The 27512-nt window shown below is 36.8% G+C and overlaps 2 protein-coding genes across 10 annotated transcripts in view; one reads left to right on the forward strand and one right to left on the reverse strand.

Moving 5' to 3' along the window:
- ART3 (ADP-ribosyltransferase 3 (inactive)) overlaps window positions 1-11920 on the forward strand; it is a 117131-nt gene extending 105211 nt beyond the window's left edge. For 5 of the 7 annotated variants that reach the window (XM_036243995.1, XM_036244001.1, XM_036243988.1 and 2 more), the window contains 6 exons: window positions 341-370; window positions 2687-2719; window positions 3334-3366; window positions 3968-4000; window positions 8343-8375; window positions 11561-11920. In XM_036243995.1, the coding sequence (XP_036099888.1) occupies window positions 341-370; window positions 2687-2719; window positions 3334-3366; window positions 3968-4000; window positions 8343-8375; window positions 11561-11703 (305 nt within the window). In that variant the 3' untranslated portion in view covers window positions 11704-11920. Of the gene's footprint in view, window positions 1-340; window positions 371-2686; window positions 2720-3333; window positions 3367-3967; window positions 4001-8342; window positions 8376-8614; window positions 8656-11560 lie in introns of all 7 variants that reach the window. The other 2 variants (XM_036243980.1, XM_036244007.1) reach the window with 2 other exon arrangements.
- Window positions 11921-14566: 2646 nt separating this feature from the next.
- Window positions 14567-27512, reverse strand: part of NUP54 (nucleoporin 54) — a 29419-nt gene continuing 16473 nt past the window's right edge. Inside the window, exons 9-12 of one of the 3 annotated variants that reach the window (XM_036278169.1) lie at window positions 21570-21677; window positions 17941-18060; window positions 17531-17641; window positions 14567-15391 (exon numbers count right to left, since the gene is read on the reverse strand). In XM_036278169.1, the coding sequence (XP_036134062.1) occupies window positions 15263-15391; window positions 17531-17641; window positions 17941-18060; window positions 21570-21677 (468 nt within the window). In that variant the 3' untranslated portion in view covers window positions 14567-15262. The remainder of the gene's footprint in view (window positions 15392-17530; window positions 17642-17940; window positions 18061-21569; window positions 21678-27512) is intronic. The other 2 variants (XM_036278186.1, XM_036278177.1) reach the window with 2 other exon arrangements.

Raw genomic sequence — 27512 nt, forward strand, 5'->3', positions numbered from 1 at the left:
TTGCTTGGGCACACTTTTTATTGGCCCATTGCAGCCAAAAGTGTACTGGTCACTTTGCAGGGACCTCAGCTAACTCTTCAAGACAGACATTTTTCTTTCTCATTGAGATCCCCTTGGAGACTTGTTATATGTGATGGTTTTTCTTGAGATGCCAGAGGAAAGTTCCAGCCCGTGTGCATTTAGACTCTGGTTGACACTTAAATTTAGTAGCATTAATTTACTGGATGTACCAAATGGTTCTTTATGACTATATTTCCTGAAAATAGTTTTGTTATAACTATAGTAACTTCCAATTATTTTATTCTATTGTTAAAATGGAAAGTTTCTTTTTGTAACTTAGGTGATAAAAACCAGAAGCTTGAAGACCCTGGTAAGACATTTACATAAACTTGAGGGTTTCACATTTGCAAGATAGTTCCCTTAGGGATGGGAGCAAGATGGGCATGGCATGGTAAGGACCAGAGGGAGCGGGGAAGAACTACTTTAGCTTACTAGTTTGGTATATCAGAGATCTCCTGAATTTCAGATAGACTTCTTAGCAACGATGACACAGCAGCTCTCTCTGTGTCTCTTATCTAACAATCTTTAGATTATCCCAGGAGAGAAGTTGAGGAGGTAATTCTAAAGAACATATTATTTTCTGCTTTATGCTAGCAGTTACATGGATAGAGTAAGGTGTGACTAATTATTCCAAAAACTCTTATGTTTTTTTAATCCTCACCCAAGGACATTTTTTTTCTTCCATTTATCTTCAGATAGAGCGGGAGGGAGAGGGGGGAAGAGAGAGAGAGAAACATCGATGTGAGAAAGACACATCGAGCAGTTGCCACACACACACATATGACCCCAACTGGGGTAGGGACAAACTGCAACCAAGGTATATGCCCTTAGTGGGAACTGAACTGGGACTCTGGTCTGCAGGCCGACACTCTAACCTCTGAGCCAAACTGGCCAGGGCCCACAAACTGTTATGACCTAGGATATTGGGCAGGGGCATTAAAAATGGCATTTTTTTGTTCTAAATTAAAAATTATGATTTTGTATATTTATTTCTGCTTCTAACAATCTAACAGATTCTATTAACTATATCTACTTGAATATTTAGTATATTCCTAAGGTTTTTTTTTTTTTTTTTAATCCTCACCCAAGGACATTTTTCCATTCATCTTCAGACAGATTAGGAGGGAGGGAAAGAGGGAGAGAGAGAGAGAGAGAGAAACATCGATGCGAGAGAGACACATCAACTGGTTGCCTCCCATGACCCAACCAGGACCAGGGACAAACCACAACCGAAGTACGTGCCCTTGGTTGGAATTGAACCTGGGTCTCATTGGTCCGCGGGCCAACACTCTTAACCACCGAGCCAGACTGGCAGGGCCTAAGTTTTTTTTAAGTGATATTGTTCAAATGTTCTTAAGGGTGCTAGGAAGAGAACACTTAAATTACTGGTGAGCTTATAAATTGGAACTTTTCTGGAAGACAGTTAGGTAGTATGTATTACTAGCTTTAAAAATGTTCATACCTTTTAACCTAGTTATAGCACTTAGATACTTATCCTAAAGAAATAATCATAAAAAATTGTATATAAAATGTGTACAAAATTATTTACATAGTGTTACAGTAGCTAAAATTTATAAATAACCTCAATGCCCAACAGGTGGATATTACTAAATAAAATTATACCCATATTATGAAACACTGAACTTAAAAATCATTTTGAAAAATATTATAAGAATATGAGAAAGCATTTATATATAGTGGCAAATAAAAAAAGGATATAGACAGCATGATATCAATTTTGTTAAAAAATGTGAAAAAGTACAAACTTCTAGTTATAAGATAAATAAGTACTGTGGATATAATGTACAACATGATGACTATAGTTAACATTGCTGTATGGTGTATTTGAAAGTTGCTAAGAGAGTAGATTCTAAAAGTTCTCACCACAAGGAAAAAAACAGTTTTCTTCTCTCTTTTTTTTTGTATCTATATAAGATGACAGATATTAACTAAACTTGTTATAGTAATCATTGCACAATAAATGTAAGTCAAGTCATTATGCTGTACACCTTAAATTTACACAGTGCCGAATGTCAGTTGCATCTCAATAACACTGGAAAACATGCTAAAAATGTATATGTGCATATATATACACACATGGAAAAGAGATTGAAAAGAAATATACCAAAAATGTTAAGAATTACCAGCTCTGAGATTTGAGATTAAGAATAATTTTTAATAATTTTGTTTTTTTCCAAATTATCTGTAATTATAATGTATTGCTTACTTATATAATCAAGAAGTTTTATTAAAAATATACATCATGGCAAATGTAGGTTGGAGTCTTTGGACAGACCCTAAAAAAAAATCCAGGAGCAGCCGAGATCTTGTTGGTGGCATATGTCCTCAGTCTGACTCAAATAAACTCTTATAAAAATTAAAATAAAATAAATCAACAGGAGCTGTTTTTGCTTAATCTAGGAGAGATCTTGGGTCACTGGTCATTGTTCTCACCAGATATCAGTCAGGCTCCAGTGGGTTAAATCTTCTCTCCTTTACTCTGTCCCTAGCCATCTCTCAAAGCTTTTAGAGTTTTCCACTGTATAAATATCCATATAAAATAAGGTTAAATTAATTTTCAAGCCAAATGCATTTTTCACTAAATATTTCCTATTCTCATTTTTAGGAATGAAAAGCCAGGAGTCCACTGTCTTACCTGGTGGGTAATCTTTTTGGTTACTCTCTGAGGCTAGCTACCAGCTTAGGAGGTTAAGAGGAGACACAAGGACTCCAGGACCAAGGGCATTACTGGACTTGGAGAGTTTGAGGAATGAATTAAACCAGAACAGAAGGACTTCATTTATTGAGTGCTGATTATGTTTCATGCAGTGTACTAAGTACTTTTATCACGTATCTCCTTTAATCATCACTTACTACAAACCTGCAAGGTAGGGATTTCTTTTACATAAGTAAGGACTTGAAGGTCAAAGACATTAAGAAAGCCGAGCAGTTACAGAGCTAATAACTATAATGACAATAGAACCAAACCAAGAAGAGTCTTACACCCAGTACTGTTTTGTTTAAAAACCAGTGTACTAGGACTGCCTTATGAAGGTAAGCTTGGAGACATAGGGCCAGATCATAAAGTTCTTGGCTAAGGAGTTTGGGCTTTGTCCAGTTAGAGAATGAAGAGCCATTGAAAGGTATTTTTGTGTTACTGTTTTTTTCTCCCCCTTTTTAAAGTGTTAGAGATGGGGGAGGTGTAGACAAAAGTAAGCATTAACAATGCAAGATAATTGATTAAGACTAACCAGTATTCATTTCTGTTTTTAGGTATGAAGAGCCATGAGCCCATCCAAATACCTGGTAAGACAGATTTCTTTTCACCCTCTGGGCCCAAGTATGAGCTGAGAAGGATTCCCCTTGGAATTAAAGAGAATATTGTCATGAGACTATTGTTATTCATTAAAATTTCCTTTATAGCTGCCTGTCAGTCACTCTACAAAGACTTAGCTGGGGAAGAGAGTAGACAAAGTACCTTTACTCCTGTTCCTGGAATAGGAAAGTCCGCTCTCTTGGGGGCATTGCTGAGGGGCAAGGCTGCGGGGGACCTGGATGCATGCAGCCTAGCACCTTCCAGGTTCTACAGCTAAAGTTACTCAATAGAAACTTCAGCTTCCTGCAAAAGCTGATTGTTAGCTTTTGGCTAATATCTTGGCATCTAGGATCTCCAGGTAACAAAACGTAGTATGGTGTTCTGCTTTCAGAGAGATAGACTCAGTGAGGTGCCATGGCAGAAGGCTCTTCTAAGCTTGGTGTGGACTTGCACAGTGAGGATTCGTAAAGCCAGAAACGCAGTGTAGTGGGACCTTTGACACTTGTATCACTTGATCTCATCGGGCAAGGGTTTGGAAATTGTACTCACTGGAGCAAACTGCAAGTCACTGAAAACTTCTTTCTCATTTAGGAATGAAAATTCCAGAACCTTTTCCATTACCTGGTAAGCAGTAGTAGGCATGCCAGAGAGGAAGGTGCCGATTGGGGGTGGGGAATAGACATAACTGTCAACATCAGACGTGCAGGGGAGCGCGAGTACTTTGCACAAGATCACATAAGTGAGTGAAAGACCCAAGTCTCTTAACAACCACGTACACATTCTTTAAGATTTGCGGTTTCTCAAGTATATTTTTTAAGATATAACCATTTCATGTTTATTTAAAAAGTATGAGGGCAGGGCTGTGAAGGGGCCTTTGAGCTTCAAGGCCATTGAGCTTCTATGGCCAGAAAGAATGAACAGTGACTCCTGTCAAGTGCCTGAGAAGGGCCTCGGAACTTAGGCTTACAGGGAAGGACAAAAACAAAAAGGCTCTCAAACTTAATTTTTCCTGAGACAAGAAGGAAAAAAATATAAATGGACATAACGTTTAACTAGAGCTGTGGACAGTAATAACACTTTTCTATGCTTCCAAATTGTCAAACCTGGCTAACATGTGTCATGTTTACCTTACGGGGATATCTGTAAGGACTGTAAAAACACAAAATCTCGGGTATACGCTCCTATCCAACACTTACATTCTTTCTCCTGAGTTCATATAGTGTTTTGAAAATAATTTTTGGTAGGTTTTGCTATTAAGGAATGATCGTCTTTTTAAAAAAATAGATTTGTGACATTCACTAAATCGCATCCATCCACACAGTGCGCTGCCTTGCCTAACATTGCTGTCTATGGAAACATCATGCTGTGCACAGAACCAGCATGTTCGTGGTTAATTACCTAAAGCACACACAGGGGCCCAGACAGAGGGTCCAGCTGCTCTCTCATATTCACCCAGATTGCACTGTTGGACTTATTTGGCCACAACTTGGAAGTGAACCTCTCACAACACTGAAACGACACCTTACATGTGTATATCTCTTTAGCTCACTGGACCTGAGGAGCATAGTACTTTCAGAGTCACCTTACTAGGCCTCTGAGCAGGTATGGGGATAGACATGAACTGTGTAGACAGAGAGACCTAGCTTTATGAAATCTCTCCTGTGCCATTTTCTTCTGGGTAACTGTGGGGTATTTTTGGTTTGGTTTTGTTTTAAATCATTTTTTATTTTTCAATTACAGTTGACATACAATATTATATTAATTTCAGGTGTACACTCCAGTGATTAGACATTATATAAAACTAAGTGATCATCCCTATAAATCTCTTATGTATCTGACACCATACAAAGTTATTAGAATATTATTGACTATATTTCTTCTGCTGTGCTTTACATCCCCATGACTATTCTGTAACAACCAACTTGTACTTAATCCCTTTGCCCAACCCCTCAACCATCTGGCAACCATCAAAATGTTCTCTATATCTATGAATCTGTTTCTGCTGTTCTGCTTCTTCATTTATTTTGATTTTTGGATTCAATTGTTGATAGGTATGTATTTATTACCATTTTACTGTTCATATTTTTTATCTTTTTCTTCAAGAAGACCCTTTAACATTTCATGTATACTGGTTTAGTGGTGATGAACTCCTTTAGCTTTTTCTTATCTGGGAAGCTCTTTATATGTCCTTTGATTTTAAATAACTTTGCTGGGTAGAGTAATCTTGGTTGTAGGTTCTTGCTTTTCATCACTTTGAATATTTCTTGCCACTCCCTTCTGGCCAGAAAAGTTTCTTTAGAGAAATCAGCTGACAATCTTGTGGGAGCAACCTTGTAAGTAACTAACTGCTTTTTCCTTGCTGCTTTTAGGATTGTCTCTTTGTCTTTAACCTTTGGCATTTTAATTTTGATGTATCTTGGTGTGGGCCTCTTTGGGTTCATCTTGTTTGGGACTCTATGTGCTTCCTGAACTTGTATATCTATTTCCATCACCAGATTAGGGAAGTTTTCTGCCATTATTTTTTCAAACAGGTTTTCAATATTTTGTTCTCTCTCTCCTCCTTTTGGCACCCCATGATACGAATGTTGATACACTTGGAGTTGTTTCAGAGGCTCCTTACACTTTCTCACTTTTTTAGATTCTTTTCTCTTTCGTTATTCTGATAGAGTGGTTTTCGCTTCCTTGTATCCCAAATTGCTGATTGGATTCTTGGCATCATCTACTATTGATTGATTCCCTGTACATTCTTCTTCTTTTTTAATCCTCACCCGAGGATATTTTTCCATTGATTTTTTTTTTTTTTTTTTTTTTTTTTTTACATAGGGTAGGAAGGAGGGAGAAAAGGAAGGGAGGGAGAGAAACATCTATGTGAGAGAGACATCGATTGGTTGCCTCTGCATGACCCTGACCAGGGTCAGGGATTGAACTTGCAACTGACGTCTAGGGTCATACCACCCTGAAAGCGCCCGATCTCCTCTGAACTTGCAAATGAGGTACGTGCCCTTGATTAGGAATAGAACTTGTGACTCTTTGGTCCATGGGCTGACACTCTTACTGCTGAGCAAAACCAGCCAGGGCCCCTATAAATTAGTCTTCATTTCAGTGAATGTATCCTTCATTTCTTACTGGTTCTTTTTTTGTTTGTTTTTGTTTTTGTTTTTGTTACAGATGTTTCTCATTTTTCTTCCATTGACACCCCCCCCCATCCCCAGCTTTGTTGTCTGTGTTCATTGGTCATGCATACATGCATGAAAGTTCTGTAGTTTATCTCCCCACCCCTCCTCTGAGACTTGTCAGTCTGTACCCCATCTCTATGTCTCTGGGTTAATTTTGTTCAGCAATTTGTTTAGTTCATTATGTTCCACAAATAAGTGAGATCATGTGATATTTGTCTTTCTCTGCTTGGCTTGTTTCGCTTATCATAATACTCTCCAGGTCCTCCCATGCCATCTCAAAGGATGAGAGATCTTTCTTTCTTACAGCTGCATAGTATTCCATTGTGTTCATGTACCACAGCTTTTTCATCCACTCATCTACTGATGGACACTTGGGTTGTTTCCAGATCATAGCTATTGTAAATAGTGCTATGGTTTCTGTGTCCTTCTTCATGCTGTCGAAGTTCTCACTAACTTCTTTGAAGTTCTCACTAAGTTCCTTGAGTATTTTTATAACCATTTTGAACTCTTCCCCTTGAGTGTGTTGTTCATGAAGGTGGTAGGGTTATAATCTGGTATGGTCTGAAGCTGTCCACTGGGTTCACCAGCTCTGGGGCCTCCTGGGCGGTGTAAGGTCAGCCACTGCCTGTGCCCTAACTGGGGCCCCCTGGCATGAGCTACAGAGCAATCTGCAGATGTCTGATACATGTGCTGGGCTTGGAGGTGCCTAAGAGAAGCCAAGCTGTGAACCAAAGCTGGCTGCTTCTAATGCTGGGCCTAGTGCCACTTTTCAAGAGGTATGGGATACACAGAGGCCAGATACTACTAGTTTGAGAGATTTAGGAAAGTCCAAAGCATGAGGCAAGAGAGGCCAGTTGTGTGGAAAAGTCACTTGAAAATGGCTTGGGTGGGCCCTCATGTTGAGTGGGCTGGGGATCTCAGGGAATCACCAAGGTGGGGTGAACAGTGTGAGCCAGTTGATGAAGACTCGGACATGGCGCCTGCCTGCCAGCCTGCCAGCTCGGTGGGGGTGGGGTGTGTCTCACAAAAGGAGCAATGGCCTCTGCCAGCACTTTTGTCTGGCAGAAAGCGACCCCCTCAGTTCTTACCTTGATGCCAGACAATTCAGTTCCTGCCCATATGTCCCAGGTTCCTTTCAAGCTGCTACCTCAACACTGGAGCTCAGAGGGAGTGAGTCAGTAAGTCTGTGCTCAGGCCATTTAAGAGGAACTGCCTGGGATTCCCTTCTCAGTCAGCCATAATTCCTGCTGGCTTTTACCAGAAGATATGGGGACCTCTCTTCCCGGCTCTGGAACCCTGGGCTGGGGGGCTTGGTGTGGGGCTGGGACCCCTTGCTTCTCAGGGGAACCTCCACAGCCCAGATATCCCTCCTAGATTTTATTCACCACACGTGAGTGTGAGACCAGCCCGTTCTGCATCTCTACCCATCCTAGCAGTCTCAGTGTGGCTGCTGCTTTAATTCCCTAGTTGCAGAACTAACATTCGGCCAGCTTTCAGGCAGTTCTCAATGATGGTTGTTCTGCAGTTTAGCCGTAATTTTGATGTGGCTGTGGGAGGAGACACCATGTTTACCTACGTGGCCATCTTGACTGGAAGTCTCTTCTTGGTAACTTTAAGTTACTTCACTTTTCTGTACCTCTTCTGTCACATTTATAAAATGAAGAACACTTCTGTTTCACAGGACTGATTAAAGTTCTAATGAAATGAAGTACTGACAAATGAAAAGTAGTTTAAAATAGTAGTAAATGGTAGCTGTCTTCATTATCATCTGAACATCTTTTCTCATTTAGGAATAAAAGTGGCACAACCGGATGAAAAACCTGGTAATAAAATTTTTATTGGGGGTGGAGGCATCATGGGGTTCTGAGTTCTTTACCATAGTCATTCATTTAGTTTAATCTTAAGGAGTCTGGGGAGGATACCTAGCTGGATAGCTTCTGACATGCTAGTCTCAAGCTGGAGAGGGAAAATTGGAGAACTTTCGATGTGATCTGCTATTATGGTTCTCTGGGCCAAGCAGATGAAAAGGTGCTTGACCTAAACTGAAACATTTGGCTTCCAGCTGCACCTGTGTATTCCAGAACAGGCAGGAGGCTTCCCAGGGTAAGCTGGCTACTGTGAGGGAATCTATATAGTCACAGGAATAGCTTCTCCAAAGAGATGTGTATGAGAACGGTATAGCATGGGGCCAGCCATGCCGTGCTTCTCACTACACTCCATGTCCTCCACCAAATTGGTTTGCAGAGCCTGTTTTGTATTGTGCCCTCTCCTGGAAAGCTGTGTGTAGTGCATGCTTTTTTTGTGTGAAAACATTTACAGTTTCATTTAATCCAAGATAAATACTGTTTTTGCCATTTCAGAGATGAGGACATGGAATATAGGAAGGTTAAGGAACCTGCAAAAGGCTAGAAAGAGACAACCAGGACTCAAACTTTTCAACTTTTGTTCGCTTTCTGTCACACAACATTTGTCTTTCACCCAGATTTAGTTGTAAAAAATACTCCTCCATCCTGGGCTCCTAGAATTGGCATTTGGCTTCAAGCCCGTCAAAATATGGCAATAGTAATTTTTCAATGCTAGGCACACACTTGGAAGTAGTATAGCATAGTAAATAGGTCAGAGGCTTTGAAATCAGACATTGCTACCACTCACTGATTAACTCTGATTTTATTTAAGTTTTGAGGAACATCTGTATAATATGGATAACTAGCCCTACCTTCTAGGACTGTAAGAAATAAAGGTGACAATGTACATAAAGCATTTGTACAATGAGGGACACATAGTAAGCACCCAATAATTGGTAGGTATTAATATATTTGGGAATCTAAATTGAATATGTAAAAATACTTTTTTGTAATACAAATTTTCATTATTCTTTTAATGGAAACACTTCCTTGGTAAAAAAAAAAAAATCTAAGTGCAAATGAGTTAACAATTAATTCCTTCCCCCAATCTCACACATAACTCTAAACCTAATATCCTGACCCTCAGGCCCACTCCCAGAAATAACCAAGTTTGATCCATCATTTAATCAGATTTTTCTCTTCTAGATTATTAGGTGTACAATGCAGTTAACTCAAAACCTGTTCATATTTTAGAATATAAAAGTCAAGAAGATATCTACAATCCTAGTAAGAAATGTCTCATTTCCTTAGCTGATAAATGTTTAATCTGCAATAAAGGAAAAGTGAGAAATTTATTTTTTCTTTAAGAAAGTTTTAAGAATAAGGCATCATGACAGGATATAATGTCATATCCAAATGTTTATGTGTGTATATATGGTGGGGGCAACTTGATGATTCTTGAGCATTTTCTACTGTATGTAGACTACTGTTTAGAGCAGTTCTCAACCCTATCAACCCAATTCTCCCTTTTTATGACAAATATTTTATAAAGCCCTTATACTATCCTGAAATAAGATTCATAGAGACCTATGTGCACCCATAAAAAATATAATATCCTAACTATAAATTATAAGTTATATACATTTAATATGTAAATGCATAGGTTATACTAGAAGACATAATATAGTAGACATATTATTGTATTTGCTTATGCAAATATATTTAGATTGAAGAGAAGACTGAAGCTACTCTATGTGAGGATAAGAAAATGAAAGTGAAGAAATACAGTGGCTACCAGATAGAAACTGTTCATTAAAACTAATCTAAGCCCTGGCCAGTTTGGCTCAGCGGTTAGAGCGTCAGCCTGCGGTCCGCAGAGACCCGGGTTCGGTTCCCGCTAAGGGCACGTACTTCGGTTGCAGTTTGTCCCCGGCCCTGGTTGGTCGTGCGGGTGGCAGCCACTCGATGTGTCCCTTCACATCGATGTTTCTCTCTCTCTCTCCCTTCCTCTCGCTCCCTCCCACTCTATCTGTACAAAAAATGGAAAAATGTCCTCGGGTGAGGATATAAAAAAAAAAAAAAAAAAAAAAACTAATCTAAAAGTATTTTGTTTATATATAAAACTGACTTAAGTTCTGGGTTATGCATTACAAATAGGTTTTTAACTTATGTGTATGTCTAGCAGTGCGTTTGAAATTTGTGTGGAAATGGGTCAGTTTTCCATGGTGCAAAACTAGCCTTCTACTTCCACCCTACCCTTGTGACAATCAAAAACTACCCTGACAAATTTCCAACTGTCTCTTAGAGGGCAGTGCTGCCCCCTTGAGAACCACACTGCTCCATCGTAACAAACTAATGCATGAGTATATCTGCCTGCCCACTTCCCTATCTGTATACATGTAACTGCATGTTTGTAATTATGGCAAGTAAATTGACAAAATGAGTTGAAGGCTTTTATAAAATTTACTGGCTATTTCTCTTGGCTTCACTTATGAAATCTGAGTGGTGATCTCATTTGGATACTTCCAATCAATCCTCCCTTGTACAGTCTAAGCCAAAACCCAGCTGGAAGTCAGGTATCTGAGTTAAGGGTAGTGTCAAACAGATCCTGAGATGGATCCTCTCCACTAACTAGTTCAGATGAAAGGGAAGCAGTTTTCTCCAAAGCAGAAAACTATGCATGAGGGAAAAAATTTTATTTTTTAAAATAAGCCTGCAGGGCTTAGTATTTAAAAATGCAGCTACATTCAATTGTATATTGGCAGATGTGAGTATATGCATATGAAATATACTTTACTTGAAACAGAAGACACAATATTGACCCTACCTTGCCTATATATGCAAAAAATGAAAATAGAAAATTGTTAATTCTAGAGAACTTGAACAAAAAATTATCTTGTCTACATAGATATTAAAAGGCTTGTGGAATTTGAGTGATATACAGGGTGGGGCAAAAGTAGGTTTACAGTTGTGAGTATACAAGTTCTTGTATTATTACATATGTACAGTTGTAAACCTACTTTTGCCCCACCCTGTATATAAAAATATAGTTTGAAATCTGTAATGAGTGATATTTATTTGAAAATTGTTCCTGGTCGGAAGTACTTCAGGTTAGTTTCTAACTCAACTTGAATGTGCCAATGACTTTTTGTTTTCATTAACAGCTCCAGCTCCAGCTCCAGGTCCAGGTCCAGTTCCCAAAACCCATCCCTCTGCATCCTCTGGCAAAATGCTCCTTCCATTGTTTGGGACATTCATCATTCTGATCAGTGCTTCTGCTGTATCTCTTCATTACTTTGTAGTCTGATACAGTCTTTATTATTTGAAATACAACACAGGGATCCCACAGGAAATGAATGTTATATTCTTCACTTGTTGGCCAAAGTCAGTTGATAAAATGACAACGGCTTATGTTATTCCCTTTGAAAATTCAGAGTTTGTCCAGTTATGTCGTAGAATCATTTTCATTTATTTGTATATTAATCTCATGATTGTAAAAAACCTATATTTCTGATTGAATTCAATAAAAGACTTTAAGATTATTAGATATAATTTCAGTAGAATTGCCAATACTAAAATATCCAATGTTAGTGGTTTACATGAATTTGATTCCTGAATTAGAATTTTTGGGGGGAGGGAGATTTTTTCTTCTTTTTCAATTAGTTTACATTTAATATTTGTGTATTAGTTTCAGGTGTACAACACAGTGGTTAGACATTTGTATACTTTAAAAAGTTGTCCCCTCTATATTCAAGTATCTACCTGGCCCCTTACATAGTTAATATTGACTATATTCCCTAAACTGTAATTTACATCCCTGTGACTATTCTGCACATAAGAATTAGCAGTTCTTAATCCCATCACCTTTTTACTCATCCCCCCTAACCCCCCTTCCCTCTGGTATCTATCAGTCTGTTCTCTGTATCTAAGTCTGTTTCTATTTTGTTCTTTAGACTCCACATATAAGTGAAACCATATGGTATGTCTTTCTCTGACTTATTTCACTTAGCATAATACCCTTTAGGTCCATCATGCTGTTGCACAACTGAATTTTAAATATGTTCTACTCATCTTTGAAGAATCAGACTTTGACTTCAAATAGTATCATCCCTCAAAATATGAGCACCTTCTATTTCTGTAAACAGTTTACTAAGTTTTTCACATACATAGTTACTAACTTGAATCTCATGTTAATCCAGGAAGGTAGACAGTACTCTATATGTATGCTAAATAAGCAAGGGAAGATTTTCCCCAGGATATTGTGGTTAACTAGAGACTGATTTAGGCACAGGGCTTTGGTAATTGACAATTGTTTACACTTCGCCAATGTTTCAAAAAGAATTTAAGGCCACTTTCAAAGATACAGAACACTCGATAAAGTTTATACTGTTAGGGATTCAATGTGCTCTAATTCTACCATTTAACTCTCTTCCTGTTCAGAATTTGTTTTTTATTCACACCTGAGGACATCCTTCCATTTTTTGTTCAGATAGAGTAGGAGGGAGAGAGAGAAACATCGACGTGAAAGGGACACATCGAGCCCTGGCCGCTTTGGCTCAGCGGTTAGAGCGTCGGCCTGCGGTCCCGAGAGACCCAGGTTCGGTTCCCGCTAAGGGCACGTACCTCGGTTGCAGTTTGTCCCTGGCCCTGGTTGGTCATGCGGGTGGCAGCCACTCGATGTGTCCCTTCACATCGATGTTTCTCTCTCTCTCTTCCTGTCTCTCCCTCCCACTCTATCTGAACAAAAATGTCCTCGGGTGAGGATAAAAAAAAAAAAAAAAAGAAAGGGACACATCGAGCAGCCACCATCTACACAACCCAACCAGGGCCGGGGACAAACTGCAACCAAGGTATGTGCCCCTAGCGGGAACTGAACCAGGTCTCTCTGGACCGCAGGTCAATGCTCTAACTGCTGAGCAAAATCAGCCAGGGCCAGAATTTTTAGTAGACTATCCACAAGAACCATTAGCCAGTTAAAGACTAAACATAAAACTTCTCTGTAAACTGCGCTGGAGAACACAACTTTGTGCTGAGGCCAAAGTGGGTCTTATCTCCTCCTACTCATTCAAATCTAGAAATTGGTTAGCACTTGCTTGGAACACACCTGTAGTACTGATTGTCATATTTAACCAACAATGCAAGGACCACACAGGTCAGCCTTACACATGCGGTAAGTTACCAGCAGGAACAAAACTTTTAAAAAGGCCCACTGGGCATGTCTTTAAGGCAGACCCTAGGCCCTATTTAGGGGTACTTATCTTGTGAAATTAGGAACCTGACAATATCAGAACACGAAAAATGAAAGGCTGGAGAAGTGAGCATTGTGTGCATAAAGTAATTTGTTTTTCTTTTTCATGGAATGGGGCTCAGTGAGTAACAGCAGTTCTCATCAATTAGAACAACTCTTCCTACAGTAAAAGGATATGCAGAGGGACAGATACCTTCCACAGTCAGCTCCGTGGATGAGAAGGGTGGAAGTGCCTATCTTCTGGTCCAAGGAGAAAAGGAACTATCTCCCATCACTGTTGGAATTGTAACAATGAGTAGGAAAGTAGGATGAAAGGCAGTGGTATACAGGGTAGTATAACAAGTTTGCATGCCATAATCTTGGCAGAAGTAGCTGCAGACTACTAGCAGCTAACTTGGAAATAAAACAGTTTTAAAGTTCCTAGTCTCCTACACACCTGTTACGTAATCTGCAGCTGGACAGAAATTCCTTCAGTGGGATCTCTAAAGATGACCTCGGGGTATACAGTGCTGCACATTCCTCACTGTCCCCATAGTAAACAGTGGCAAGATTCATGCCAAAGCATCACACACAAATGCAAAATTAAAGCATTTCCAAGAGGGGGCCAACATGATGCAGCCCAGGTATGCAATCTGTAGTAAGAAAAATTGTTTAAAATTATCTAGTTTGAAAGACTATTTCACATTCTGATATCTAATTCAGATTTTCTAGTATTTTTAGATACTAATGATATATTAGGAAATTCTCTATCGTAAATATTGAAAATTTTATTTGCCAAGTCAAATAAACAGCATTGATATATTTTTTGTAGGAGAGAAAAATCATGCTTTGAAAAATGGACTTAAAATTCTTGAGTTGTGATAGACATGAATGGTCATTCTCCCAGAGCCAAATAAAGCACCAGACAGAATTATATAAAAGCAATTACAATCAAGAATTTATTTGTTTTCATCTTTTTTAGAAATAAAAAGGTTTAAAAAAAAAGTTGCAAAAATGATAAAATGTAATTTTGTTGATACCCTAATTGCTTAGGTGTGTTCTGTAAATTTCAAATAAGTAAAATAATATAAAAATATATTTTCAAATCTTTATAGAATGAAAAGAAAACCACATTAATCATTAAATACTCTTGGATTTTCTTTACTCCTCCCACAGATAAATTCACAAATATAAAAAACTGATGTACATTTATATTCTGAAGTACAAATCTCCAACAGCCAAGTAGTCATACATTTTATGTGCAAAGTAGATATTGCATATTTACTTGCTATGGAAAGCAGAGTACAGGCTCAATGGAGGATAATCATTAGACACTGATTATTTTTAGGAAAAATGCTGTTGTAAAAATGTACAATAGTACATATTTTTGGTAATTATGTACTTCTCAAAGTAAATAACAGCTTTTAAGATACACATCTTCCAAAGGCTGTCTCTGGAGAGCTGTGAAGTAACATTTCAAATCTGAAGAACAATAATTTGTCAGTAATCTTCTCAAAAAGCAAGCCAGGAGAGGATTTTCTTTCTTTTTTTCTCCATGTGGTCAGTTTCATCCTTAGGGAAGGCCTAATGTAGCAAGAAGATAAGAGTTCACAAACCTTTAACACAAGTTTGTGACCTGTCAACTAAATACACCACCTCTGATGTGGATGGTTTCATTCAATCCATGTTCTACCAACTTTATATCTTCTAGATCATCTTTTATGATGCTAATCAAGTGGCTAAGGCCTTCCTGTTGTTGTTTCAAATGCTAGAAGGAATTAAAAAATATATTAATAAATTATTAAATAAACTGCAAGCTACTCATAGGAATAGGACTATTTTACTAGCAATACAGCACTCTGTAGATGCTCTAAATATAGCGGGCAAACACATTTATCTTTTGTTAATACTTTTATATGACCTACAGTAAAATATATACTATAAAAAATAATAAAATAAACAAATGTAATGAATATCTTCAACAGAAATTTTACAGAAGATGCAGAATTTTTTTCGATTCCTTTGATAAAGGGTATGACATTAAAACAATGCAAGAAGGTACTCAAATATAGATGACTAGCAAAATAATCATTCTGAAAACAGAATTTTAATGTTTTGGAGTACAAAGTATACAGTGATAATAACTACAACTGCTAACATTTTTAAGAGTCCTTCCTAGGTGTTGAGGCAATTTGAAGAGCTTAATAGGTATTAACTCATTTAAAATCCTTTGAGCACCTTTCTGGGAACAATTATTATCTCTCCTGTACAGATGGAGAAGAAGAGGTACAGGTAAGTCACTTGCTCAAGGTCATAAAGTAGGTGATGAGCCATGATACTTTTCATCATTTTAGGTAGGTGTTTATATTATTCCCCATTTTATTACATATATAAACGCTTTAAAATAATTTATTCTGATCTGTTAGACTCTTTCATAGTTAATTTAATAGCAGATATTTACAATGGTATATAATTTGAGTGTATGCATACTTTCCAAAAAGCTAGTAGCCAAACTAGTTCTTATTTGCATAAAATGGAAATATCCATTCTAAAACACATAATAAAATCAGAATTGTTGATGACATTTAATAACATCTAAAATCCTCAGGCCCATGCTAACAGTCTTACATAACATACTTCACAAAGTTTACCATCTTAATATATTTTCTTTAGACACAGTCAATGGTTGGACAGTTCTCATTAAACCAATACTAATGAAAATAAGCTAGAACAGTACTTCTCAACTTGTTCATACAATGAGAGCCTTAGACAAATAGTTGGAGGTTCTGGCCACCCCATCCTTCACCCCGGACCCCTGAGGACTGAGGAGATCAATAACTCTATATAATTTCTACAGAGTAAGGAGAGATTCTATGTTTGGAACTTTGGTACCTCTATTACCTCTATTCATTTTGGGGGGAGGGGGGGGAGAAAGAGAATGAGTTACTTATTTTTTATTATGATAAACTGTACATAACCAAAAAAGCCCATTTAACCATTTTTAAGTGTACAGTTCATTACCATGAAGTACATTCACAGTATGAAACAATCACTACTATCTACCTCTGGAGCTTTTGCATCTTTCCAAACTGAAATTCTGTATGTATTCAACACTAACTCTCCACTTCCTCTTCCCATAGCTCTTGGCAACCACCATTCTACTCTTATGAATTGGGAGTACTCTAGGTATCTCACAGAAGTAGAATCATACAATATTTGTCCTTTTAAACTGGCTTATTTCACTTGGCATAGTATCCTCAAGGGTCATCCATGTTGTAGTGTGTCAAAATGTCATTCCTTTTTAAAGGTTGAATATTCCACTTTATGTATATGCCACACTTTGTTTACCTATTCATCCATGTATGGACACTTGGGTTTCTTCCACGTTTTGGCTATAGTTAATAATGCTACTATGATCATGGGTATACAAATAAATATTTCTATTCAGTTCTTTTAGGTATATATCCAGAAGTAGAAATGCTGGATCATATGGTAATTCCATGTTTAATTTTTTAAGGAACTGTTTCCCACATTGGCTGTATCATTTTACATCGCCACCAGCAATGCAAAGTTTTCCATTTTCTATCCACCCTCATCCACACTATTTTCTGTGTTTTTTTTTAATAACAGCCAATCCAGTAGGTGTGAAGTGGTGATCACCTTTTTAAAAAATATACACTATCCCTGGCTGGTGTGGCTCAGTTGGATGGAGCCTCTGTCATCCCCTACACGGCACAGGAAGGTAGCAGGTTCCAACCCCAGTCAGGCAGGTACAGAAGGCAACCAATCGATATTCTCTCTCATACTCTCCCTTCCCTTCTCTCTAAAATCAGTAAGATAAGCATATCCTCAGGTGAGGATTGAAAAGAAAAAAAAAAAAAAATGCACACTAGTGTGTAACACTTACCTGCTTGATTTCTCGTAACAGATCTGCATCTATGTAATATCTTTCTTCAGATTTGACTGCTCCAAAATGATTCTGCATTCTGATTTGGGACATCAGTTCATTTAGTCGACCCTAAAAATAAGATCGAGTCAAATTACAACTGCTAACAACAGTAGCCACTTCTAAAAGATAATGTTTTATTTTAAAAAGATGGTTACTACTCTATTAAAGGTGTCTAATTTTCCCTCTGTACACTATTTGAAATGTTAATACATGCCAAAAACATGATTAAGAGTCTACTTTAGAGAGTTTTGATTACAGAACAAATACTTAAAAATCAGGTATACAAAATTCCTGTTTTTGGCCAAGCAGTATTTTTCTGTAGATGCACAGGAACCAAATGATACTTTTATGGTTACATAAGTGCTTACCTTAAACTGAGTAGGTGCATTTAGTTCACACTGAATTGTATCTAGCTGAACTCGCAACTGCTCTTCATCAGCTTGGATGGCATACCCACTCTTCCTCTGAATTTCCTGTTTGATTAGGACCTACACAAAGAAACCCCAACAGTATCAATTAGAATTTTCCTACAATCAGTTGTTGAAAGAAATCAGCCGAATACAGTGTGAATCTTAGTTCAAGATCTGAATCACATTTATCCATTTTTATTAGTCAAGTTACATTAGTACATTGATGTTTTTCAATGTATTATTAAGCAATAATTTAGTCAGTTTCCCTATTGAAGGGCATATGTTTTGATACTGTCAACAATACAGTAATAAACATATTTGTATATACATCTTTATTTACTGATACAGACCCCAAGAATGAGATTGCTGGGTTTAAAAGTATGTTTTCAGTCCTCGCCACTCTGGCTTAGCGGTTAAAGTGTCGGCCCTTGAACCAAACTATCACGGGTTTGATTCCAGTCAAGGGCACACATCTCGGTTGCGGTTCAGTCCCTGGTCCTGGTCAGAGTCACGTGGGAGGCAACCAACTGATGTCTCTCACATTGTCTCTCTCTCACATTGATGTTTCTCTCTCTTCCTCTTCCCCTCCCTCCCACTCTATCTGAAGATAAATGGAAAAGTATCCTAGGGTGAGGATTACAAAAAAAAAAAAAAAGTCTATGTTTTCAGTCTAAGAGAATCTACTAGATGGCTGTTTCAAAAGATCCAAAGAATTTAAATTGACAAGCTGAATGAGTATGCTTCCCTCCAAATTCCTGTCAGCTATCAGTTGTGGTGTTTACATTTTCTCTAACCTGATGAGTGTAAAGGGAGCTCACATCATTTCTTTAATCTGCAGTCTGCATTTCTACAATATGAACTGCTTTTACCTCAATTGTATATATTTCATTTGCCTATATTTCAATTGTGTATTTTCCTTGTCAGATTACAGGATCTCTTTGTATAATATGAATATTTATAGCTAAAATCTATGCTGTTTCCAAATCCAATTTTTTTCTTTTTTCTGAAATCTATCACTGACCTATTGACAAACAGCTTCTTTTTGGTATCTTTTGCTATATGTCATCTTAGTTGTGTAATTTCTGGCTTTCTGGCCAAAAGTCTCTCCAGTCCCTAGCCTCATACATTTCTTAGAGTTAAATCTTTAATCCGCCTTATTTTAGTGTATGGTGTGATACAGTGGTCCAATTTTATTTTTTTCCAGATGGATAGCCAGTTACTCCATTAATTATTAAATAAACCCACTAAACTGAAATTCCACTTTTGTCATACTTTGTTTTTATAAACATTAATTCAGATTTTATATTTACCTCATGAATTTATTCCCAAGTATTTTATAGTTTTGTCATTATAGTGAAAACATTTTCCTGTTTCCATTAACAGTATGAAAAAACACAAATTTTGTACATTTATCTTGTATATATCCATCTTACCATATTCTATAATTTTCTTTATTCTAGATATGTAGTTATGTCATCAGCAAAAAAGACAATTTAATCTCTTTTCCAATGTTTATATTAGTTACTTAATTACCTTGTTCATTATATTTATGAAAACCTCCAAGATAACACTAATTTTGGGTATCAGGGTTTGGTTTTTGAATGTGATTTTAGTGCTTTGCTTCTTAGAATATTTGTGGCTTATTTATGGTAACAGTCTTTATATTTTTTTCCTTTAATGTTTTGATATAAATTTTAGTGGTAGATTTCCTGTTATAGAACCAATCCTTCTTTCCTGAAATCTTACTTGGTTATAACACATTCCTTTAGAATTTGATAACTAGCTGGATTCTTTTTGCTTATATTTTATTTAGAACTTCTGCATTTCTGTTTTTTTGGGGGGTCAGATTTACTGAGGTATAATCCACATACAACAAAATTCACCCTTTTTAGATGTACAGTTATGTGAATTTTGACATCATGTTACCATCACCACAATCAAGGTACGAACATTTCCATCCCCCATAAAGCTCCAGCTACTTATTTATTATCTGTTTCTAGTTTTACCTTTAGCATAATGTCATTATGAATGAAATCAAGTCATATGTAGTCTTTAAGCCTGGTTTCTTTCACTTAGTATAATTTGCATCTCTATTAGAAGTATCTGTTTATAGCTTTTTATTTTGGGGAACTAAAAAGAGATGTAACATGGTAAAGCTGGCTTGGAAAGCAGTTTGGCAGTTCTTCAGAAAGTTAAAGGGAGAGTTACCATATGATCAAGCAATTCCAATCCTAGGTTTATGTACTGAAGAGAAATGAAAGCATATGTCCATGCAAATGCTTGTACACAAGTGTTAACAGTAAGGTTATTTCTAATAGCCACAAAGTGGAAACAACCAAAATGTTCATCAATTGATGAATAAATAAAAATGTGGTGTACTCATACAACAAAAATTTTAGCAATAAAAAAGGAATAAAGTACTGTTACATGGTAACAGCACATGCTACCTAAAAGAAACCAGTCTTAAAAAACCCCACATATTATGTAATTCATTTATATGAAGTGTCCTGAATAGGCAAATCCATAGAGACAGAGGGCGGGGGGAGGGGGAGTGTTTGGCTTTAAATGGGAAGTGACTGCTGATGGGTATGGAGTTTCTTTTTAGGGTGATAAAAATGTTCTGAAGTTATGGTGATAGTTACATAAGGCTCTGAATATACCAAAAACAACTGAATTGTATACTTTAAATGTATACCTTGTATAGTATGTAAATTATACCTCAATAAAACTGTTTTAAAAAATGGGAAGCTGTTTATACTTTTCCTTTTGTCTGGAATAACTAACAACTTTGGAATTAGAATGAGCTTTTTAGTGGCTAGACAAAATTCAGCAGTGAACTATCAGGCCTTAGTGTATATTCCCAATTGCTTCTATGGTATTTGTCTATTTAAGATTTTTACCCTCTCTGTAGATTAATTTTGGCAATTTCAATTTTGCTAGAAAATCAGTGGTTTCCTCTAGCATCCAAATTTGTTGCCCTGAATTTTACACAATATTATTGTTCTGTGTACATCTATGGTAATGTCTCCTTTCTCATTATTTTTCTTTTCCATCTTCAGATTCATGAGATAAGTCTCTTTTTTTCCTTCAGACTCATGAGATGTTAAGCCATTTTTTTGTTATTGTTGCTAATCCTCACCTGAGGATATTTTTCCCTTAATTTTTAGAGAGTGGAAGGGAGGGAGAGAAGAATGGGCGGGAAGGAGGGGGGAGTGGGGAGAGAAACATCGATGTGAGAATCATCAATTGGTTGCCCTGACCAGGGATCGAAACCATAACCTAGGTATATGTGCCCTGACTGGAAATTGAACCCATCACCTTTTGGTGGCTCCAACCAATCAAGCCATACCAGCCAGGGCAAGATTATTTACTTATTTACTGCTTCCCCACACCCTCTCAATAAGATGTGAATTTTAGAATATTTTTAACTTTCTTCACCCAATTCTGTGAGACTACTCCTCTAACTTACAGGTTTTACTAAGAAAGTTTGCTACTTTCAGCTTCAGACTATTAAAAAAAATCCATGTTTAGCACTTCTATCACAGATATAATATTATAAATGTTGAAAGAAATATCCAGATTACTACCTGTAAGGTTCTGTGGGAAAGGTCCATGAGTTTCCTCTTGTATTGCGCAATTTTGGCCATAGTTGTAGTTTGATTCTTCTGTAATTCACCAATATCTTCAGATATAATCTGTTTTTTTTAAAAAAAAAAATTTCATGTAAATCAAGAATAAATATTACAACTATTTTATCAGGTTCATCTGTATACAAAGTCTAATTTCTAAGGTAAACCTGAGATTCAGCTCTCAAAATATAAACTCTTTATATCTTATCTTTATATTTCTTCTCCTTTGTACATCTAAGTTTTATTTTATTTTTTTAAAAAAATATGGTTTTATTGATTTTTTTAGAGAGAGAGGAAGGGAGAGATAGAAACTTCATCCAGCTGCCTCTTGCTCACCTCCTACTGGGGATAGAGCCTGCAACCTGGGCATGTGCCCTGACTGGGAATAGAACCCAGACCTCTCAGTCCATAGGACGAAGCTCAATCCACTAAGCCACACTGTCCAGGCTAAAATTTAATTTTTTTATCCACACCTGAGAATATGTTTATTGATTTTAGAGAGAGAGGAAGGGAGAGAAACATGGGATGTGAAAGAGACACACTGATTGGTTGCCTTGCGTATGTGCCGTTAACTGGGGACTGAACCCACAACCTTTTGGTGTACAGGACAGTGCTCCACCCAACTAAGCCATCAGCCAGGGCTGTACCTCTAAAATTTTAAAAGTACCATTTAAACATTTCTCTAGAGCTCTAGGAAATTTTTTGATGAGACAAAATATGTAAGAAAATAAAACATATACTTCAGACATAATTAAGGAATTTAAAGTAATATTATGGAAGAGAATCAACAATCAGGCCATGAATGGAAAAAGTTAAGATCTATAAAGTGACATCCAGAATGGGCCTTAATAGACAATGAAATCTAACTACTTGCGGAAAATATAGTATAGTCCAATATCAACTGTTACAGAATACTTTGGAGTGAGTGATTAGTGTAGAGGGGAAAAGGAGGATATTAATTATATAATAAAATAGTTTTATGCTTCTGGATATCTGATTTGCTCTTTGCTTGGCCTAAACTTCCATGGTTCTGCCTGATGAAGTATTAACCTTACAGACCCAGTTAAAATCCCATTTCATTAAAGCTTCCCAATCAGAATTAATCCCTAATTGTTACTATCATAATCATTCTATGGCATTAGCTGATACTGAGATGTTAAAAAAAAAAAAAAGGTTTAGAAGATTGTGCAAGTTATATTTTAGCATGTCATCCTGTACATGTCACCTTTTAAGGAAACTTTCCAATGTCAGGCCATACTCAAAGATAGAATTAGGTGGCCATGTTTTATTATGTAACCTAGGCACCCTCCCCATCACTTTTGAAAAGTTGGAAGGGCTCTGGACACAAGAGTAATTATAGTGCTCTAAACATGAAAACAATCTAGGAAACAGCCCAAGAAGAGTGCATAGGATGTTTACAGAGGAGAGTATTTCACAATTGTTTCAAAGGATATTAAAGACCTCAATGAGTAAAGAAACATAATAGTAAATCATTCCATTATGAACATGTTAAAATTCACTTTACTACAAATTATACATTTAATGCAATTCCAACTAAACCTCTAACAATTTTAAACTTATTCTAAAATTTACAGAATATCCATAAAGAGCTTAAAAAACTCTGAAAAGATTGAAGATTCACTTTAACACAAAGCCATGAGTAAAATAATGTGAAGCTAATTTAAGAATAGATTATATTATATATAGGGTATCCCCCAAAAATGTATGTACAATTTTGAATAATTATAAAGCCAGTGTTTATTAAAACAGTGTTTATTACCTTTCATTTTCAAAATGTAATAAAATCTACAGACACCCTGTATACATTATTTTTTTGGGATACCCTACACACACACACACACACACACACACACACACGTGCACATAGAAACTTGGTTTGATAAATGTTTTGATAAGTCATTGGGGAAAGTATCAATTTTTTTTGTAGATGACATTTGAAAAATTGGCCCACTATTTAGAGAAAAATAGAAAGTTGGGTTCATACTACTTATAATATATAAAGTTGAACTCCATGAAGACAAAAGACCTAAGTGTGAAGGGTTAAACTCTAAAATACTAGAAAAAAAATGTGTCTTTTAGATTTTGGGATAAAGAATGATTTCTGAAGCAAATTCCCAAAAAGATAACATAAGGCAAAAAATGAACTGCTATCATTAATTAAAATTAAGGTTTTCTGTTCAACTGAGGACACCAAAGACAGAGATGAGATAGGAGATATTTACAATGTTATAAACAGATAGGGATTAAAATCTGCAGTAAATGATGAATTGACATTCAGTGAAGACAATGCATGAAGCCCAGTAGTAACCCTAGGTTTTTGGAACAGGAAAGGAGCATGGGTTTCAACTTTAAGTCACCAGCTCTGCATTAGCCACTAATAGCCTATCCTTTGAAGCCAGGCACTGATTTCTCTTCTCTAGCTATGAAAGTCTTAGGTGGCATCTTTTTCAAATATCAGGCTGTTTTGTTTACCTTGAAATTCAGTGTTGCCACCCTCATTAATTATCTTAACTAGATCCTCTGGATAACTTGCTACAGCTTCTACGTCAGCACTTGCTGCCTCACCTTGTACTTTCATGATGGACATAGCTTCTTTCCTTAAACTACTTGAACCAACCTCTGCTAACTTCACACTTTTCTTCTGCAGCATCTTTACCTCTCTCAGCCTCATAGAACTGGAGAGAGGCCTTGCTGGCCTTGCTGTGAATTAGGCTTTGGCACAGAGGAAGGTTGTAGCTGGTTTGATCTTTTTTTTTTCTTAATCCTCACCCGAGGACATTTTTCCATTTTTTGTTCAGATAGAGCGAGAGGGAGAGAGAGGAAGAGAGAGAGAGAGAAACATCGATGTGAAGGGACACATCGAGTGGCTGCCACCCGCACGACCAACCAGGGCCGGGGACAAACTGCAACCGACGTACGTGCCCTTAGCGGGAACTGAACCCGGGTCTCTCTGGACCGCAGGCCGACGCTCTAACTGCTGAGCCAAACCGGCCAGGGCTGGTTTGATCTTTTATCCAGACACCAAAACTTGTTTCATGTCAGCAGTAAGACTGTTTCACTTTCTTACCATTTGTGTGTTCAATGGAATAACACTTTTAATTTCCTTCAAGAACTTTCCTTTTGCATTAACAACCTGGCTCACTGTTTGAGGCAAGAGGACTAGCTTTCAGCTTATCTCAGCTTTCAACATACCTTCATTATTATTCCACTTAATAATTTCTAGCTCTTGATTTAAAGTGAGAGACTACAACCCTGTCTTTCACTTTTACACTTAGAGGCCTTTGTAGGGTTATTAATAGGCCTAATTTCAATATTGTTGTGACTCAGGGAATACAGAGGCCCAAGGAGAGGAAAAGAGTTGGGTGAATAGCCAGTCAGTGGAGCAATCAGAACACACAAAATTTGTTAAGTTCATCATCTTACATGGGCATGGCTTGTGGAGCCCCAAAACAATTATAGTAGTAACATCAAAGACAACTGATCACAGATCACCAAAACAAATATAATAATGAAAAAGTTTGAAATACTGCAAAAACTAAAATGTGAGACATGGCCAAAGTGAGCAAATGCTGTTGGAAAAGGGTGCTGATAGACTTGCTGAATGCAATGTTGTGACAAACCTATAACTTGTAAAAAATGTAACCTTTGAAAGGCACAATAAAGAGCTATAAAATGAGGCATGCTTGTATTAATTTGGGCCAGATAACTCTTTGCTGCAGTGGCACTGTTCTGTACATTTAGTATGTTTATCAGCATCCTGGCCTCTATCCATTAGATACTTGTAGCACTCCCCTAGTTGTAACAACCAATTTTACAGACATTGCCAAATGTTCCTGTGGATACAAAATTACTACTAGCACCACCACCAAGAACTATTGCCCTAGAGCAACCACTAAAAACTGGTAGTTCAAATGACAATAAATTAAAAATAGAATGCTAAAAAATGTCCAAATAATCAAAAAGAAGGCAGAGAAGAGGAAACAGAAGAATGGAAAAACGGGGGGAACAAAAAACAAAACTGCAGGCCTAAATAAATCCCAACTTCATGCTATTTATAAAGAACTCACTTCAAATATAATATACAGTTAATGTGCTGCATAATGATGTTTTGGTCAATGACTGAATGTACATACGACAGTGGCCCCTTTAGATTATAATGGAGCTGAACAATTCCTATTGCCTAGTGACATCATAGTCGTCTTAAGGTCATAGATCATGCATTACTCATGTTTGTGGTGATGCTGGTGTAAACAAACCTACAATAGTGCCAATAACATAAAAGTATACATTTATGTACAGTATAAAATACTTGATAATAAATGACTGTTACTGTATTTACCACAATATACTTTTCGTATACTCTTTCTACTTATAAAAAGTTTACTGTAAAACAATATGCTATTACAGGACAGACCACATGTTAGACTGCAAAGCAAGTCTCAGTAAATTTAAGATTGAAATCATATCAAGCATCTTCTTTGACCACAATGGTATGAAACTAGAAATCAATTACAAGAAAAAATATGAAACACACAAACACATGGAGGCTAAATAACATGTTTCTAAACAATGAATGGGTTAACAATGAGATCAAGAAAGAAATCAAAAGATACCTTGAGACAAATGAAAACATAACCACCCAAAATCTATGGGACACAGGAAAAGCATGCTGAGAGATAAATCCATAGCAGTAGAGACCTATATCAAGAAATAAGAAAAACTTCAAACATTCTTACCATAAAACTAAAGGAACTAGGAAAAGAACAAAGCTCAAACTGAGAGGGAAATACTAAAGATCAGAGGAGAAATAAAATAAAGTCTAAAAAAAAATACAAAAGATCAATGAAAAGATAAACAAGATTGATAAATCTTTAACCAGATTCATCAAAGAAAAGAGAGGACCCAAATAAATAAAATGAGAAATGAAAGAGAAGTAACAACTGACACCACAAAGTATAAAAAATTGTATATGAACAACTATATGCCAACAAGGACAATCTGGAAGAAATGAATAAACTCCTAGAAACATAACAATCTTTCAAGACTGAATCAAGAAGAAACAAAATCTGAACAGACCCATTACAACTAATGAAATCAAAGCAGTAATTAAAAAATTCCAACAAAAAAGTCCTAGACCAGATAGCTTTACAGGAAAACTTTACCAAACACTCAGTGAAGAACTAACATCTATCTTTTTCAAGCTATTCCAAAAAATTCAAGAGGGGGAGACTCCCAAGCTCATTTTATGAGGCCAGCATTATCCTAATTCCAAAACCAGATAAAGACACTACAAAGAAAGTTATAGGCCAATATGCCTGATGAAAAATAGATGCAAAACTCAACAAAATATTAGCACACTAGATCCAGCAATACATTAAGAAGATCTCACAACACGACCAAGTGGGATTTATTCCCGGGATACAAGGTTGGTACAATATCTGCAAATCAGTTAATGTGATACACCCCATAAACAAAATGAAGGATAAAAGATACGATGATTCTATCAATAGATGCAGAAAAAGCATGTGAAAAAATCCAACACCCATTATGATAAAAACTCTAAGCAAAGTGGGAATAGAGGGAATATACCTCAACATAATAAAGGCTATATATGACAAACCCACAGCTAACATCATGCTCAACGGGGAAAAATGTTTTCCTTAGAATAAGTAACAAGACAGGGATGTCCACTTTCACAGCTCTTATTCAACATAGTACTGGAAGTCCTAGCCACAGCAATCAGACAAAAAGAAAAAAGGCACCAAAATTGGAAAGGAAGAAGGAAAACTGTCATTATTTGCAGATGACATAATACTGTATAGAGAACCCTAAAGATTCCACCAAAAGACTAGAACTAAAAAATGAATTTGGTAAAGTAGC

The sequence above is a fragment of the Molossus molossus genome, unplaced genomic scaffold (assembly GCF_014108415.1).
Source record: "Molossus molossus isolate mMolMol1 unplaced genomic scaffold, mMolMol1.p scaffold_m16_p_1, whole genome shotgun sequence".
NCBI lineage: Eukaryota > Metazoa > Chordata > Mammalia > Chiroptera > Molossidae > Molossus > Molossus molossus.